The sequence below is a fragment of the Pongo abelii genome, chromosome 18 (assembly GCF_028885655.2).
Source record: "Pongo abelii isolate AG06213 chromosome 18, NHGRI_mPonAbe1-v2.0_pri, whole genome shotgun sequence".
Lineage (NCBI taxonomy): Eukaryota > Metazoa > Chordata > Mammalia > Primates > Hominidae > Pongo > Pongo abelii.
The window spans coordinates 72129976-72147223 of record NC_072003.2 but is presented as its reverse complement, the minus strand read 5'-3'; the positions used below and the strand labels follow the sequence as shown (position 1 = coordinate 72147223).

The following is a 17248-nucleotide window of genomic DNA, read 5'->3' as shown; positions in this document are numbered from 1 at the left end:
CTTTAAATACGTTTTAGAATTTCCAAAGATTTTATTTTGAAGACTATCCAACCAACTGTATTATACATTAAGAGATGTATAAGCTGCTAAAGAGAGAACAAGCCAGACAACTGTGGGCTAAACAGTTTTTTAGGTCTCCTATTCATTTACTACTGCTCATCTCTGTTTTCTCCATTTCTAAATTGAAGACAATATTGCCTTCTCCATGTTGTAGAAAAATATAATTAAAAACTAGTTTTCAGTGCTTGCTTTGGCAGCACATATACTAAAATTGGAACGATATAGACAAGATTAGCATGGACTCTGAGCAAGGATGACAGGCAAATTTGTGAACCATTCCATATTTAAAAAAAAGAAAAGAAAAAGAAAAAAACTAGTTTTCAGGTTGGGTGCAGTGGCTCACGCCTGTTAATCCCAACACTTTGAGAGGCCAAGATAGGCAGATCACTTGAGTCCAGGAGTTTGAGACCAGCCTGAACAAAATGGTGAAACCGTGTCTCTACAAAAAATAAAATTAGCCAGGTGTGGTGGTGCATGCCTGTGGTCCCAATTACTTAGTAGGCTGAGGAGGAAGGATCACTTGGACCCAGGAGGTCAAGACTGCAGGGAGCTATGATTGCACCACTGCACTCCAGCCTGAGTGACAGAGTGAAACCATGTCTCTAAAAAAAAAAAAAAAACAAAAAACAAACAAAACAAACCCCACAAAAAACAAATAAACTCCACAAAACTAGTTTTCACTTAAAGGTGATGTACACATTAGGTACACCTGATTACAGGCCTAAAATAGCAAGACATGTCATCTATTTGTTAATTTATAGTGAGAAGGCAAATGACACCTTTTGGAAGCACATTATCTGTAAATACAGTTTTCAAAAAGTACACAAAAAGGTTTGCACATAAAGACTGTAATTTAAAGGCAGTTCGGTAAAGCTAGGAGCAAAAACCAAATTAACTTTAGTGGTATGTCCTTTTCTCTCCAATGCAAAAGCTCAAAATTGCCCAAAGAAACCACAGCAGAATGTTGTGCTTTCTCTTTAAATATCATAACTATATTCATTTTCAGAGATGAAAGCCTGAATCTTCTCAACCTGTCTGAAATTGTTTACAACACAGAAACCTCTTTAAGGATTTGACAGTTATTTCAACTATGAGTTACTGCCTCATAAAACAGTGTCATATTTTGTTTCATAAAAATTGCAAATAAGTCTCCACTCATAGTTGGACTATTAGGTAAACTCTCTGTAAATATAGTTCCAAAGGTCACTCCAATGATAAGTCACTGCAGTCTGTTTAGCCAATGATTCTGCTCTTCTGAAAAAAATTCTATGGTACTTACTTTAAGGCCTTGGAGAAGAGAGTGTCTGGCAGCCTCGTGAGTGCATTATGCTGAAGATCCAACACCTCAAGGGGGATGTGCTCTATCAGTGTTGGGAGGTTTTGCATGTGATTGTGTCCCAGCATCAGTTTTCTAAGACTCAAGCTACTCAGAATTCTAAGGGGGAAACATACAAACAAACACATTAAAAACTTAGTTAAATCATTCTTTCTGAGGCTGTCCTAGCCTATTTAACTGAAATCAGTTAACTTATAGAAACATATTCTCCTAGATTGTATACTCACTGACAAGTAAGTGCCTGAGCCAAGAAAGCAGCTATGACCATATATTTACCTACCACCCACCAGGAAGTCATTAAGGTCATTCTGAGAAAAGGTGAATTAGTGAAGGCAAACAGCACAGAGGAGATCTACACTAAAAAGGCAATTTCTAGAATAAATCAATTTAGATTTTAAGTCTAAGCAGCACCACAAATTCAGTATATTAATATTAACACATCTTGTGAATAAATTCGTAACATTTCATTACAATAAAAACTACTATTTATTGAGTACTTAAAATGTGCTAAGCCACTTAACAATGAAGTTAATTCAGAAAGGTTCAGTAATTTGATTTGCCTAAGATTTCACACTGCATAGTAAATGGTAAAGTCTGGACTTGAATTAAGGTTTGACTTCAAAGATTGTGTTCACATTTAGTATGTTAAACGCCTCTAGTTTAATTTTAAAGACTCCATAGAAAATAACATTTTATACCTCAATGCTTTTGAATATATCATTCCCTGCCGCCTTCACCAAGCCCCCCTCTCTTTCTCCCACCACTTAGAAAAATCCCATCATCTGGTAAAGGTCAATTCAAATGCCATCTTCTCCATGAAACATTTCCAAATTATTCAAATTTCTTCTGATTTTCTCCATTTAATTTATACAGTGTAGTGATTAAGAGTGAAGGCTCTGGCTGGGCGCGGTGGCTCACGCCTGTAATCCCAGCACTTTGGGAGGCAGAGGTGGGCGGATCACAAAGTCAGGAGATCGAGACCATCCTGGCTAACACGGTGAAACCCCATCTCTACTAAAAATACAAAAAAAAAATTAGCTGGGTGTGGCAGCGTGCACCTGTAGTCCCAGCTACTTGGGAGGCTGAGGCAGGAGGATGATGCGAACTCAGGAGGCGGAGCTTGCAGTGAGCCGAGACTGAGCCACTGCACTCCAGCCTGGGCAACAGAGCAAGACTCTGTCTCAAAAAAAAAAAAAAAAAAAAAAGAGTGAAGGCTCTGGAGTAAAAATGACTACATCCAAGGCCAGGTGTGGTGGCTCCTGCCTGCAATCTCAGCACTTTGGGAGGCTGAGATGGGCCCATTGCTTGAGCCCAGGAGTTTGAGACCAGTGTGGCCAATATAGCAAAGCCCTGTCTCTACTAAAAATACAAAAATTAGCTGGGTGTGGTGGTGTGCACCCATAGTCCCAGCTACTGAGGGGGGCACTGAGGCCAGAGAATCACCTGAGCCTGGCAGGTTGATGCTGCAGTGAGGAGTGATTGTGCCACTACACTCCAGCCTGGGTGACGGAATGAGACCCTGTTTCCAAAAAAAAAAAGACTACCTTCAAATGCCAGCTCCCGTCACTTCCTGGTTAAGTGCAACCTTCAACAAGTTACCTAACTGCTCTAAGCTTTACATTCCTCATTTCTAAGATGAAGATAACAGCACCTATTAAATATATGATAAGGTTTTTAAAGGATTAGGTAAAATCATAAAAGTGGTGTTCTTAGAACACTGCCCAGCTTATAATAGCTCATCCTATAAAAATTAACTATTATTACTATCATGTCACCAACCTATGGCAGCAACTCTTAGTGTATTTATTTCATCACAGTTATCCACATATGTTACACTATCTTCTCATTACTTTCCGTGCAAGCCAAGCCCATGCTTTATTACAGCACATCACACTGCCTCATGCTCAGCAGGTACTCAACACACTGAACAAATAAAAGGCAACCCAAATCTAGAAAAAAAATTAAATATACACACACGTAAATGTTAGTATATACATACATATATACATAATATATGCATTCAGGCACACATACCTCATGGGAACCTCTGTGAGAAGATTATAGCTCACATCTAATACTTCTATCTTCTTTGCTTCACAGGCCCAGTCAGGGACACACTCTAGCAGGTTTCTGCAGAAAATAAATAATTAAATGGCACCATTTAAGATGACAAGTGGAACTCATTTCACTAGGCTATAATGTATCCATTAACCAGCCTATGACCCCTTGAGGGCAGGAACACTGTCTCCAAGGCATCCCTTGGAACATTGCCTGGAATATAGTAGGTGCTCAGTGAATGCTGTTGAATTAGAAGGGAGAGGAGAGACAAGTACTTGAAAATGTATAATACTGGATCAATTATGTTACATGCTCAAAGAGGATAAAAAGGCTTTCTGCAATAGAAAAGCACACTTGTGGCGGGATGGGATGAGGGAAAGATAAGGAATTATAATTAACAAACCTTCAAAGATGAGTTAAGACTTCCACAGGTAATGACTGGGTGAGAAGAGAAGAAAATTCCAAGGAAAATGAACAGAATGAATACAAGTAAGACAGTACAGGTAAAAGATAACTAGTAGGGAAAAAGTTTCAAACCATTTAGAATGTGAGCTCAAATAATTAGTAGAGCACCAGGCAGATATTTAGTCAAGAGAATTTTTTTTCAGATATGACAGCTTCTCTAGGCCTCAAGGTATCTACGGGTTTATCAAGCGATATAATGAGGCAGAATGAAGCTGCGCTATGTAAGAGAAACACACATATTGCTATACCTTAGTGAAGGAAACCCTTTACCTAAAATGGATCAAAACAAGCTCTCTAAGAAATATGTGGGTTAGAATATGAAGATGTTGTACAAAGGCCTGAGGTGAGGAGCACATTCCAAGCACAGGGTGGCAACATGAGCTAGAGCACAGAAGCAAGAGAAGAAATGCATGACATGTATGGGGAATAACAAGCAGCTTGGTGATGCTGGAGCACCCGGAGGAGATGGCCTGGGCTGGAGATCTGAGTGTAGCTGAAATAACTGGAGTAAATGAGGTCACGTCCAATGAAGTATAGCAGACCAAGGACAGAACCCTGGGGATAATCGACCTTTAAAGGGCTAGCTGAGGAAGAAGGGTATGCAAAAGAAACATGGCCATAGTGGCATGAAAAAAATCAGACTGTATTAGCCAGCCAAGGAAAAAGCATGTTGGGAGAAAAGAGAACAAGATTAACTGTGTCAACACAGAAAAGTTCCAATAAGAGCAGAACTAAACTGAGCTGTTAAAAGGATAAGCAGATGGGGACTGAAGAAACTAAGCCAACAAATGCACATAATTCTTGAGAAATTTGGACAAAAGGGGGAAGAGATGAATTAAGAAAATAGCTAGGGGGGTTGTGAGGTAAAGGGAACTTTGTTATGACAGAAAAGACAAAGTGTGTGTACAGACTAAGAAAAAAGAGGCTGAAAACACACACACACACACACATACACACACACGTACACACGAGAGGAAGGGAAGAGGAGGGGGAGAGAGAAGGACAATAATGACGACGAACAGAGCAAGGTCCAGGGCAGTGGGAGCGGAGGAATCACAGGCACAGACAGCTGGACTGGCCATGAACAGAGGACAGAAGCTGAGAATGAATACGCATCTGCATAAATTCAAGCAAGGTGGGTGTTTGGAAGCTGAGGGAAATCGCCCACAATGGCCTCTATTTTCCCAGTCAAGTAGGAAGCTAAGTTCCAGCATGGAGGAGACTGGGGAGGGGGACACTGAGGGAGGTAGATGCTGAGGACACTGGAAGGCGCTGGCAAGACAAAGAACCAATAAGCTCCAGATGAGGTTGGAAATTTTGAGTTTGTAGTGGTGTCTACTTGGATGTGATTTTCTTCGGCAACGATCAAGCTCAATGGAAAAGGTAAAATTTTAGTACTGACCCATGCTGGGGTTTTGCTGGGAAGATAAGCAGAAAAGAAATGGAAGGGAATCTAAAACATTAGCTTAAAATGATAATGATAAAGTAACGAAATCAACAAAAAGAAACCTGGCTAAAACAGTTAGTATTTCTTGAGATGACTACATAGTCAGGTACTATCCTATGCATTTTGCATTTATCATCTCAGTCTTCACAACAACCCTGACCAAATAGGACCCTGCCCACTGCCCCTTTGATCTGCTTTGGGCACCCTGTACTCACAGCACTTAGGATGCTGCCCTGTCACTGCTTGTTTGATTGTTCATCTCGCCACTAGACTGCAAAACTCTACCGCTGAACCCAGAATGCCCAACAGTGGTTATAAATGAATAAAAGAAAAACAAACCTCATTTGTTTGTTTCTGGCCACCGAGAGGAGTAATAAAATCCTGAATATAATTAATGTCCCTTCAAAAATAAGACCAACATGAGTTATAGGAGTACAAAAAAATTAAATAATATTTTAAAAACCCACTATCTGGCTGGGCTCAGTGGCTCACGCCTGTAATCCCAGCACTTTGGAAGGCCAAGGCAGGCAGATCACAAGGTCAAGAGATCGAGACCATCCTGGCTAATGTGGTGAAACCCCATCTCTACTAAAAATACAAAAAATTAGCCAGGTGTGGTGGTGAGCACCTTTAGTCCCAGCTACTCGGGAGGCTGAGGCAGGAGAATGATGTGAACCCGGGAAACAGAGCTTGCAGCAAGCCGACATCATGCCACTGCACTCCAGCCTGGGCGGCAGAGCGAGACTCCGTCTCAAAAAAACAAACAAACACCCACTATCTAAAAATCAAGAATTATCTGATTCCAACTGACAAAACAGCAATCAGTGCCTTGAAGATAACAGGTCTTCTTTGTTTGCATCTCATCCTACATCCATAGTCTTTAAGAAAAAGTAATTCACAGACACCTTACTATTTCAAGAGAATCCTTCCTTTATACAGTAAGGCTATTAAACTTATTCGTCCACTCATCCTTTCTTTTTCCAGGTTATCCAAATATTTCAATATACTTAGATTTCTTGTGCATCAAAACTGCCAAAGAATCCACATGTATCTCTTAAATAGTAAGAAACAAGCGCCACCCTCATGAAAGACACTCACCGGGAGAGATCCAAGGAAGTAAGCAGGCTGGGTACTGGATAAATGTTCACTGCTGTCAGCCCTAATCCAAAAACAAACAGGTGTTAGTGAAATCCTCTAAAAAAGAAAGTAACTGAGAGCTGACAATGGAAAAGTAGCTTAGTGAAATCACCAGAGAGAAAACTGATGTATTCTACTAAGATGAGCTAAAGACAAAAACTACTGAAAACTCACTTTGACTAACTGATCCCAATTTGTCTTGAAAAACAAATGTAACAGCAAATTGAAGGATCCTGTGTACTGCACTGCCTTTATACGTTAAGCAGTAGTTACATGTTAACAGTAACTACTTAGCTTTTTAACTTGATAAAAATAATTAGACTTTTACTGGCAATATTTTAACTTTTAATTGAAGTATAACAAAAACACAGAAGAGTGCAACAATTCAGTAAAATTTCACAAACTGAACACACTAGTGGAACCAACACACTAGTGGAACCAACACCCAGATCAAGAAACAGAACATTACCAGCTCCCTGGGAACTACCCCATGTTTCCCCTTCCAGTCATTGCCCCTGAAGGGTAACATTACCCTGACTCCAAGTACCAAACTACTTTTGCCTGTCTACATAAATATATGCATGCAGTATGTATAATTACTTTTGCCTATCTATGTAAACATATGCATACAGTATGTATAATTACTTCTGCCTATCTACATAAATATATGCACACAGTATGTATAATTTACTTGTCTGGCTTCTTTCACTCCATAATATGTTTACAGGATTTGTTTATACAGTTGTATATGATTATAGTTCATTCATTCTCATGCCTGTAAAAAATTATTTTATGTGAATATACCACAATTTATTGGCCCATTTTAGAGTTGATGACATGTTAAGTCTTCCAGTCTGCAGTTACTATGAATAGTACTTCTATGAACATATTTGTCCATGTCTTTTGTGGACTAATATAAGTCTTATATTGAACATAAGCCTAGAAGAGGCACTGCGGGGTACAGGGTATGTTTCTGTTCACCTTAGCAGATACTACTGAACAGTTTTCCAAAGTGGTTGTACCAATTTACATTCCAACAGCTGCTCCTGGGATTTTTAGGCCTTTCCATTCTAGTCATTCTGGTAGGTGTATAGTGGTGCTACGTAGGAGTTTCAATTTGCATATCCCTGATGACTAGTCAAGTTCAGCGCTTTCCCTATATTAACTGATCACATTTAGATAACTTCTTTTTGTAAAGCAGAGTTTTTGACTTTGAGGCATCAAAACTGCAAGTTTTTATGTGAATTCTTCCAGGTTGTAGAATTTAAGGATTTTGTAAATGGAGTAGAAGACCTCAAACAAGCCCTTAAATATTAAATACTTAATATTTAAGTATTTAAATACTATTAAAATATTTCATTTATTTGTATATACTTAAATATTTACAAAGAGTAAATATTTAGGACTGTGTGCCTGTTGATGAGGTCTTTTCCAGTAGGGCCAGGAATTCAGACTGTTTAGACACATTAAGGATAGGGATGGGCCTGATAACAAAAATCTCCACAGCTAGGACTTACTACGATGTCAGGCATCTACAAACAGCATAAGTCAACACTCACCAGTTTTAACACTCTTCTGACCAAGCAATTAATCTAAGCTACAATTTGAAGCTTCTATAACATAGTAAAAGGCAACGCAAACAGAAGTCCTCAACTTTTATCTGTATAATCTAGTTTACAGATACAGAAAAATAAAGAGAATAAAATAATGAATCCTCTTTCACCTATCATATAGCTTTTAACAAACCTACATTCTGCTTTATATGCGGCAGACTTTTTTTTTTTTTTGAGATGGAGCTTTGCTCTTGTTGCCCAAGCTAGAGTGCAATGGCATGACCTTGGCTCACTACAACCTCCACCTCCCGGGTTCAAGCAATTCTCCTGCCTCAGCCTCCCGAATAGCTGGGATTACAGGCAAGCGCCACCATGCCCAGCTAATTTTTTGTATTTTTAGTAGAGACGGGGTTTCACCATATTAGCCAGGCTGGTCTCGAACTCCTGACCTCAGGTGATCTGCCCACCTAGGCCTCCCAAAGTGTTGGGATTACAGGCTTGAGCCACCGTGCCTGGCCCAGACTTTTTTTTTTTTTAATAAAGAATTAAAATACCACACATACCAAGAGGTAAACATCATCCTGAATATGGTTTTCATCATTCTCATGTATTCTTTCATAGTTATGGCATATTTATAGCTAAGAAAACAATATTTCTGTGTGTTTTAAATTTTGATATAACTATCACAATATACATTTAATTATGCACTTTTCCTTGCTCAAAAAAAAGTTTGCAATTTATCCATATTACCATACAAAGCTTTAGCACATTCATTTCCATTGCTGTGCAATATTCTATTGCATAAACATACTACTGATTTGCCCATTTTCCTATTAATAATCCTACTTTTAGGCCGGGTGTAATGGCTCACACCCGTAATCCCAACCCTTTGGGAGGCTGAGGTAGGCAGCTAACTAGAGGTTAGGAGTTCAAGAACAGCATGGCCAATATGGTGAAACCATGTCTTTACTAAAAATACAAAAATTAGATGGGTATGGTGGCACACTCCTGTAATCCCAGCTACTCAGGAGGCTAAGAGAAGAGAATTGCTTGAACCTGGGCAGCAGAGGTTGCAGTGAGCTGAGACCAGGCAACTGCACTCCAGCCTGGGCAACAGAGCTAGACTCTGTCTCAAAATCCTACTTTTTCGTGCTCACAAAAAGTGATAAACAATCTGGTATACATCTCCTTGTGCACATGTGGGTGTCTTTGGGATATATCCCAATCAGGGAACTTCTAGAATATGGTATGTGTGTGTCTCGACATCTCTAACACTGTCACATTACTCTCTAGGGTGGTTTTACCAGTCACCTCTCACTGGCAGTGTGTGAGTGCTCAGGAAGATGCTTCTCCTCGCCTCTGGAAACACTCAGAATTACCTTTTTTTTAATTTGATGAGTATAAAATGTTACTATTTAAATTTACATTTTTCTGACAGTAAAATTTAACCTATTTTCCTTTCCTTCCTTAAACACATATCAAAAGTAAAGAAAGGTAAAGAACTTTCCATAAAAAGAATGGCCTTGACAAATATGAGGACCTTTTCATTGAAAAATATTCTTAGGGCAAATCACTATTGAAATCAGGGGCTTCTCATTCTAGCACTGAGGCTACACAAGCTTTTAAACCACAAACTGGCAAACTTTTTCTGTAAAAGGCTAAATAGTAAACATTTTAGGCTTTGCGGACTATATCACAGTCTCTCTTACTACTATTCAATTCTGCCACTGTAGCACAAGAGCAAGAATGTATAAATAATATGCAAGCAAACCACTGTGGCTGCATTCCAGTAAAACTTCATTTAGAAACACAGAAACTTGAATTTCATAGTAATTTTCACATGTCACAAAATTCTTCTTTCTTTTTTTGAGATAGGGTCTCACAAGTCTCACCCAGTTCTCTCATAAGAACATGCAATGGCACGATCTCAGCTCACTGTAACCTCTGCCTTCCAGGCTCAAGTGATCCTCCCATCTCAGCCTCCTGAGTAGCTGGGACCATAGGTGTGCCACCATGCTGGCTAATTTTTGTATTTTTTGTAGAAATGGGGTTTCGCCATGTTGCCCAGGCTAATCTCGAACTCCTGAGCTCAGATGATCAGCCCACCTCAGCCTCCCAAAGTGCTGGGATTACAGGCATGAGCCCCCACGATCAGCCACAAAATTCTCCTTTTGACTTTTTTTTTTACCCAACCATTAGAAAAATGTAAAAACCATTCCATATGGGCCACAAAAAAAGAGGTGGCAGGCCAGATGCGGTCCTGGGGTATAGTTTGCCAACCTGTTTTAGACTATTATTGATGCTCTGTTTTGAACATGCTTGCCCACCTCCCCACCACCACTATTCTGTGGAATGCCTCTTATTATGCTCAATTAGTAAAGCTCAAAGTATCCTGCCATGTCTTTTTATGCACACTGTAACCACTTAAGTATTGACAGCAAAGTGAAAAGATAAAGCTTTGCCTCAATGAGCCACAAACCCCATCCTGCAGAGTGGCTGAGGAACACCACAGGTGCCACTGTTCTCAGAAAGCACTGACAACAGCTGAAAGAGAAAAAAAAAGGCTGCACAGAAAACTCACTGTTGGAACTGGCATAGAGGGTCCGAAGGGAGAAGCCACTGAGTGTTAGCTCCCTCAGCTGATTCCGCCCACAGTGCAGCTGTTCCAAGCTGCATAAGGAGCTAAGATCCAAGTCAGTCAGTCGGTTGTCCCGCAGATCCACGTGGGTGATGTGTTTATTTCCCTCCAGATTTTCAATAACCATGGTTTTCAAATGGTTCATCCTTAATACGCAGAAACAAGAAAATAATCATAAATAAGAGTCTATTAAATGTGCTTACCAGAATAAAAATAAAAAGTAGGACAGGTATGATCCCTTTCTCTGTTTCCTTTTTTTTTTTTTTGAGATGGAGTTTCACTGTGTTGTCCAGGCTGGAGTGCAATGGCGTGATCTCAGTTCACTGCAACCTCTGCCTCCCGGGTTAAAGCGATTCTCCTGCCTCAGCCTCCCAAGTTGCTGGGATTAGAGGCACCCCCACCATGCCAGGCTAATTTTTTGTATTTTTAGTAGACATGGGGTTTCACCATGTTGGCCAGGCTTGAACTCCTAACCTCAGATGATCTGCCTGCCTCGGCCTCCCAAAGTGTTGGGATTACAGGCGTGAGCCACCGTGCCCGGCCCCCTTTCTCTGTTTCCTAAACAATTTAAGAATTTCACTACTCGCCTCATTTTGCAAGGTACTATATAAATAACTACAGCTGATGAATAACTCAAGGTACAGCCAAGTTAGACAATCCAAACTGGCAAATACATATACAAATTAATAAAGAGAAGGAAAAAAGAGGCCATATCTATGAACAGTTAAACACTTACATCCAAATACCTAATAATGTCAGGTGGGCACTAAGTAGGACAAATGAACAGGAAGATGAACACAACCTTTTGAGTTAGTGAGCAGCAAAGCAGTCACAACAGTACCATGTCCAGAGTATAAGGATGGAGCCATACTTCTTCCTGTTGCTATGCCTGCTCTATCTCTAGTGCTAAGGTTCAAACACAAAATTAATTAACAGACAAGGAAATAATCTGCATATATATATATGGAAGAGTTCAATGGCAAATTATAGAAAATGACCTCTGGGTTTTTTCTACACGAGTGTATGATTTAATTTATGCAGGTCTGTTCTCACTTTCCTATATTTCTATAAATATCTCTCTTAAGTCTCTGGTGCGGTTAAAAAACAAAAACTCTCTCTTACTGTCTTTACAAGCTACATCAATGGCTTACTGTAAATAACAGAACATCCAGTAGGTATCTTTTTACCAGCTTCCTTTAGGAAAATATTATGACTAGAAAATAAAACTCTCATAAAAAGTTCTTAGTAATGAAACCTTTAACATTTTAATTGTAATACAATGGATATCAAGAAGAAACCCAATGACTCAACAGAAAAATGGTCATTTATGGAAATCTACAAACTACTAATATACATATAAAAAAGATGTTCAACCTCACTGCTATGTAAATAAACATTGATTAAAACAATGAAATACTTTTTTCAACCTACTAGACTGATGATAAATAAAAAGAAATGCTAAAATCCAATATTGACAAATATATGAGAAAATGGGAATTCTCATAAAATGGTGGAGGGGTCGGGCACACTGGCTCACACCTGTAATCCCAACACTTTAGGAGGCCAAAGCAGGAGGACTACTTGAGCCAGGGAGTTCAAGACCAGCCTGGGCAACACAGCAAGACCCCATCTCTATAAAAAATTTTTAAAATAAAAAATATACACTGATGGGAGGGTAAGTGAGAACAATCTTTGTCAAAGGCAATTTGATAGTCTATATCACATGGTACAACTACCTGATCCTTAATCTCTCTGCTACTGAGTGATAAGTAAAGTCTTACTATATCTTTGAAAATATATATTTCTATACTACTCAAAAAACCTAAAGTTATGGGCCAGGTGTGGTGGCTGTAATCCCAGCACTTTGGGAGGCTGAGGTGGGTGGACTGCTCGAGTCCAGGAGTTCAAGACCAGCCTGCACAACATGGTGAAACCTCATCTCTACTAAAAGTAGAAAAAAATTAGCCAGGCCTCGTGGTGTGCACCTGAAGTCCCTACTACTCGGGAGGCTGAGGTGGGAGAATCGCCTGAGAACGGGAGGTCAAGACTGCAGTGGGCCGAGATCGTGTCACTGTATGCTAGCTTGGGTGACAAAGTGAGATCTTGTCTCAAAACAACAACAAAATTTTTAAAACCCTAATGTTTTAAACAAATCTTCATAAAGAGAAGACATAAAGGTCCACCAGAGTCAATTTAAAGGAAGCTGTGGTAAAAAATCACCTTACCTTAAATCCACATGCTTGATATGGTTCATCCTATTCAGCACCCCTAAGTTCAGGACTTCCAGGCAATTTCCTGCCATAACCACTCTATCTAACATAGTGAGTTTCTCATAAACCTCAGGAATTTGACTAAAGTTGTTGAAGGAAATTCCCAAGGAGGAAAGCTGTTGTAGATTTCCCAATTCTTCAGGTAAAGTAGTCAGAAAGTTGCCATCAAGACAGAGGGTTTGAAGACTATAGAAAGAAAACAAAACAAGTCTACTTTATGAAAGGTTTCACTGGAATGCACAGAATCAGAGTTGGGGATTCTGATTTATGTCACTAATTTATTATCAATCCCAAAATAGTAAAGTGTCCTAACTCTCCATGTATACAGACTTAATAGATGAGTTACACACAACTTAAACAAATGGTCCCTCCAACATTAAGAGTTAAGACCGCTGCTGTTGAAGCTAAGGGATCAGTCACTGCTACGGGCAGGTAGATCTCTGACGTCAAAAACTGCTGCTGACTAGAATCCTAAGAAGTACATGATATATTTCACTGCAAGAGCTCAAGATACTACCTTCATTCCAAACCCCAGGCAAGTTCCTTATTCTGCAAGGGAAAAGAGGAATCTAGTAAAAGTTACTTACTTTAGCAGATTGCCAATTTGACTTGGTAGGTCATGAAATCCATTACAGGAAACGTTGAGCTCAGTCAGGGTAGAGATCTCGCATAACAATATAGGAAACAACCCAAGTTTATTATGGGACAAGTTCAGGCCCTTCAGTTGAGAAAATCTAAAGAGCAAAGGCAAAAATGCATATTGCATTTCAATACATCTATTACTGTAGCTTTACGAGGGACATCAATGGCCTTTGATGATCTATTTTAAATGTCTATAATAGAATTTATTCCAAAAATACTTATTGAGCACTCGCTACATATCAAACACTGAGTGGCGACAGAGGACACCAAGATGACTAATGCGCAGTCCATGTGATGAAGGAAACCACGTCTTAGCATTACGGGAGCTCTCTTTTCTCCTTAAAAAGGAAGACAATCTTGGCTGGGTGCAGTGGCTTATGCCTGTAATCCCAGCACTTTGGGAGGCCGAGGCAGGTGGATCACGAGGTTAGGAGATCAAGACCATCCCGGCTAACACAGTGAAACCCTGTCTCTACTAAAAAACAGAAAAAATTAGCCAGGGGTGGTGGCGGATACCTGTAGTCCCAGCTACTCGGGAGGCTGAGGGAGGAGAATGGCATCAACCCGGGAGATGGAGCTTGCAGTGAGCCGAGATTGCGCCACTGCACTCCAGCCTGGGCCACAGAGTAAGACTCCGTCTCAAAAAAAAAAAAAAAAAAAAAAAAAAAAGGTAGACAATCTTGAAGAACAGCTCATGCTGGTACAATTCTTTTGTATTTCATCATACTTGATACGCTTGAAATCTTTTTCCATTATTAAATTTCTACATGTAATATACAAAATCCTTGCAATAATTAATCAACTCATAGAGCAACAGCTAACAAATATGTAGATCAAATCCCATTTATAAGCAACTTCTTTTTTCATACTGAAATTATGTTGACTAAAATGTCACATAAAATGAATAAACCAGTTAGAGCTTGAAAATACGAATGTGACAGCCATTTTACCATTATGTGACCTGATACACAACACAAAATAATTTTTAGTGCTTCTATTTTGTTCATGGAAGTAAAAGTATCTATATTGTCTTACCCAGAGATAGCATTGTTATAAAATGGATCTCTTGGGTTTCTTCCTGATATCCACTGTATTATAATTAAGATGTTAAAGGTTTCATTACTAAGAACTTTTTATGAGAGACTCTGGTAATTCCACTGGGGAGTAGGATATTTTGTTATTATACAAGTGCAAGATGGTAAGGCTGAGATGTTCTCCATGATGATGATCTATCTGCTTCTAGATTTGAATCCCTGGTACCTCACTGTAACACTTCTCTTCCAAATTTTCAACTTCTGATTTCCAGGTGACCTAACCCTGATTACTGATTATTCCTTTGGCTTGGTGCTTTAAATTCAGAATTTATGATACAGCCCTCAAACTGGACTAATTCTTTTTCATAGCAACTCACAAATAAATGCTAGAAACCAACTTCCTTAAAATTATTGCTTGTTTTCATTTTTACATGCCAATATTACTAAAATAACTACCTCATTACTCAACAGAGGCTTATACTTGAAACACTTTCTAAAACAATTATCAGATGAGATAAAAAAACAACATTTTCTGGACATTACTCTAGAATTATTAGCTATTAAGGAAGTATGTAAAATATGTCATTTTAATGTATATTTTTAGTCACCATCTAATTTAAATCACTTTGAATGCTTTAATTTCCAATTTCTCCCTTCTCCTCCAGAAGCCCACACAATTACTTACAACACATATTTATTCACTGCGTCCATTTTTAAGTGGAGGAGTGAGGTGGGATGAGTGGAGTGTGGGAATGGGGTATATATTTTAATAAACGAGATGGAATAACAAGTAGGTCATAGTACTGTAGGGCTAAAATGGTTCCTGTATTAGAACAGAGAAGCTTCACAGCTGACTAAATGCTTAAGAGTTGGCAGTGGAAGGTACAAAGGGAAGATAGAGCCTTGTCTCTCAGAGTGAAATTCTTATAATTAGGCCTATCTCCTTTAAGTTATTGAAATTTTATACTTCTAATTCAAAAATTTCCCACATACTAAATCTCCTGATGTAACTTGGCGGCAGATCATGCATCGTGTCAATGATTCACATGAAAAGATTACCCAGATCAACAGAAGCTCACAGAACATTTACACCAATCTTCTGTTTTATGGGGGGAAAGGGCAGGTAGGAGAACTCTGTGAATAAACATTTTTACTTCCTCTTCAAAAGGGAGGGGAAATTTTAGATATACATACAATGGTAGCAGGTAGAAGCCATAAGATACTGAATATGAGTTGGTTTTAACAGGTTAGTCTGGAAACCCATTCTCCACATACTTGTAGAGTGTATCGAGGCCTCCGGGTCTTTCTAACTGCATGAAGTTGTGTCGCAAGTTGAGGTAGGTAATATCTTGACTATAGAAGAGATGCTCAGGAACCTCCTCGAGGCTGTAACATGAGAGATCCACGGTACTGATTCGCTGGGACACCACCTGAATAATGTCAAAGAGAAGAGCCTTCTGAGCTAGTATGGGATGTCTATCACCCAGCAAAGAATGGAATGGCATTTACACAAAAAGACACTAATTAAAAAGATAGGAAAAAATAAAAAGGCAATAAGATCCAATTATTCATTTATAAATACCAGTTAATTTTTACTTTTTCCTAAAACCATAAGCTGCTTGAAAAACAAGGGTGTAAGTTATAAAGTCTCTATAAGTACAAGGTTAAAAAAAAACACGTATCATTAAAGATGGAAAGTTAACACTTTATGCAAGAAGTAATGTTTTTTGTTTGTTCTGGTTTTGGTTTTTTTTTTGAGACAGAGTCCTGCTCTGTCAGCCAGGCTGGAGTACAGTGGCACGATCTCAGCTTACTGCATCCTCCGTCTCCTGGGCTCAAGCAATTCTCCTGTGCCACCATGCCAGGCTAATTTTTGTATTTTTAGTAGAGACGGGGTTTCACCATGTTGGCCGGGCTGGTTTCGAATTCCTCAACCTCCCAAAGTGCTGGGATTACAGGCGTGAGTCACAACACCCGGTCGCAAGAAGTTATCATAAGATGATTCGAAATAAATGGAAAAAACTTTAAGAGGCAGTGTGATATGAAAAGACATGGCCTTTTGTAGCCACACTAGCTCTGCTACTTATCAGCAGTTTCTTCATCTGTTTTGAGGATAAAAGTAAATAACCAGGCACACAGCACACTGCTAAAGACACTCAAAAGACACACTGCAAAAGACACTCAAAAAATATTAACTTTTCTTTAAAAGAGCAGAAGAATGGAATAGCTACTTAAAACTGGGACCAGTTTTATTTAGAGCAGATTTTATAGCCAACACAATATAACTGTAAAACACAATATAACTGTAAAACTGTAAAACTGTTTTACAGTTATAAAATCAAAACAAGCCTGATAGTTCTATAATAGTATGCTAATATAATATGGGTTATAAAAATTGATCTAAAAAAAGAAACAATGTATCACTAAAAAAGTCATTCATGGGTGGGTGTGGTGGCTCACAGCATAATCCAGGACTTTGGGAGGCCAAGGTGGGCGGATCACCTGAGGTCAGGGGTTCAAGACCAGCCTGGCCAACATGGTGAAACCCTGTCTCTACTAAAAATACGAAGATTAGCTGGGCATGATGGTGCACACCTGTAATCCCAGC

At 39.2% G+C, this 17248-nt stretch overlaps 1 protein-coding gene and 1 non-coding gene across 7 annotated transcripts in view; one reads left to right on the top strand and one right to left on the bottom strand.

The window, feature by feature from the left end:
• The window catches only part of PHLPP2 (PH domain and leucine rich repeat protein phosphatase 2), a 78668-nt gene that overhangs the window by 20600 nt on the left and 40820 nt on the right, over positions 1–17248 (bottom strand). For all 6 annotated transcript variants that reach the window (XM_054534068.2, XM_002826606.6, XM_009250891.4 and 3 more), the window contains 7 exons: positions 15916–16070; positions 13552–13698; positions 12920–13150; positions 10638–10840; positions 6465–6525; positions 3431–3526; positions 1340–1495 (listed from right to left, as the gene is read on the bottom strand). In XM_054534068.2, the coding sequence (XP_054390043.2) occupies positions 1340–1495; positions 3431–3526; positions 6465–6525; positions 10638–10840; positions 12920–13150; positions 13552–13698; positions 15916–16070 (1049 nt within the window). The remainder of the gene's footprint in view (positions 1–1339; positions 1496–3430; positions 3527–6464; positions 6526–10637; positions 10841–12919; positions 13151–13551; positions 13699–15915; positions 16071–17248) is intronic.
• On the top strand, positions 242–348 carry LOC112129519 (U6 spliceosomal RNA). Its single transcript, XR_002911910.1, has one exon. It is a non-coding gene; the product is annotated as a U6 spliceosomal RNA (small nuclear RNA).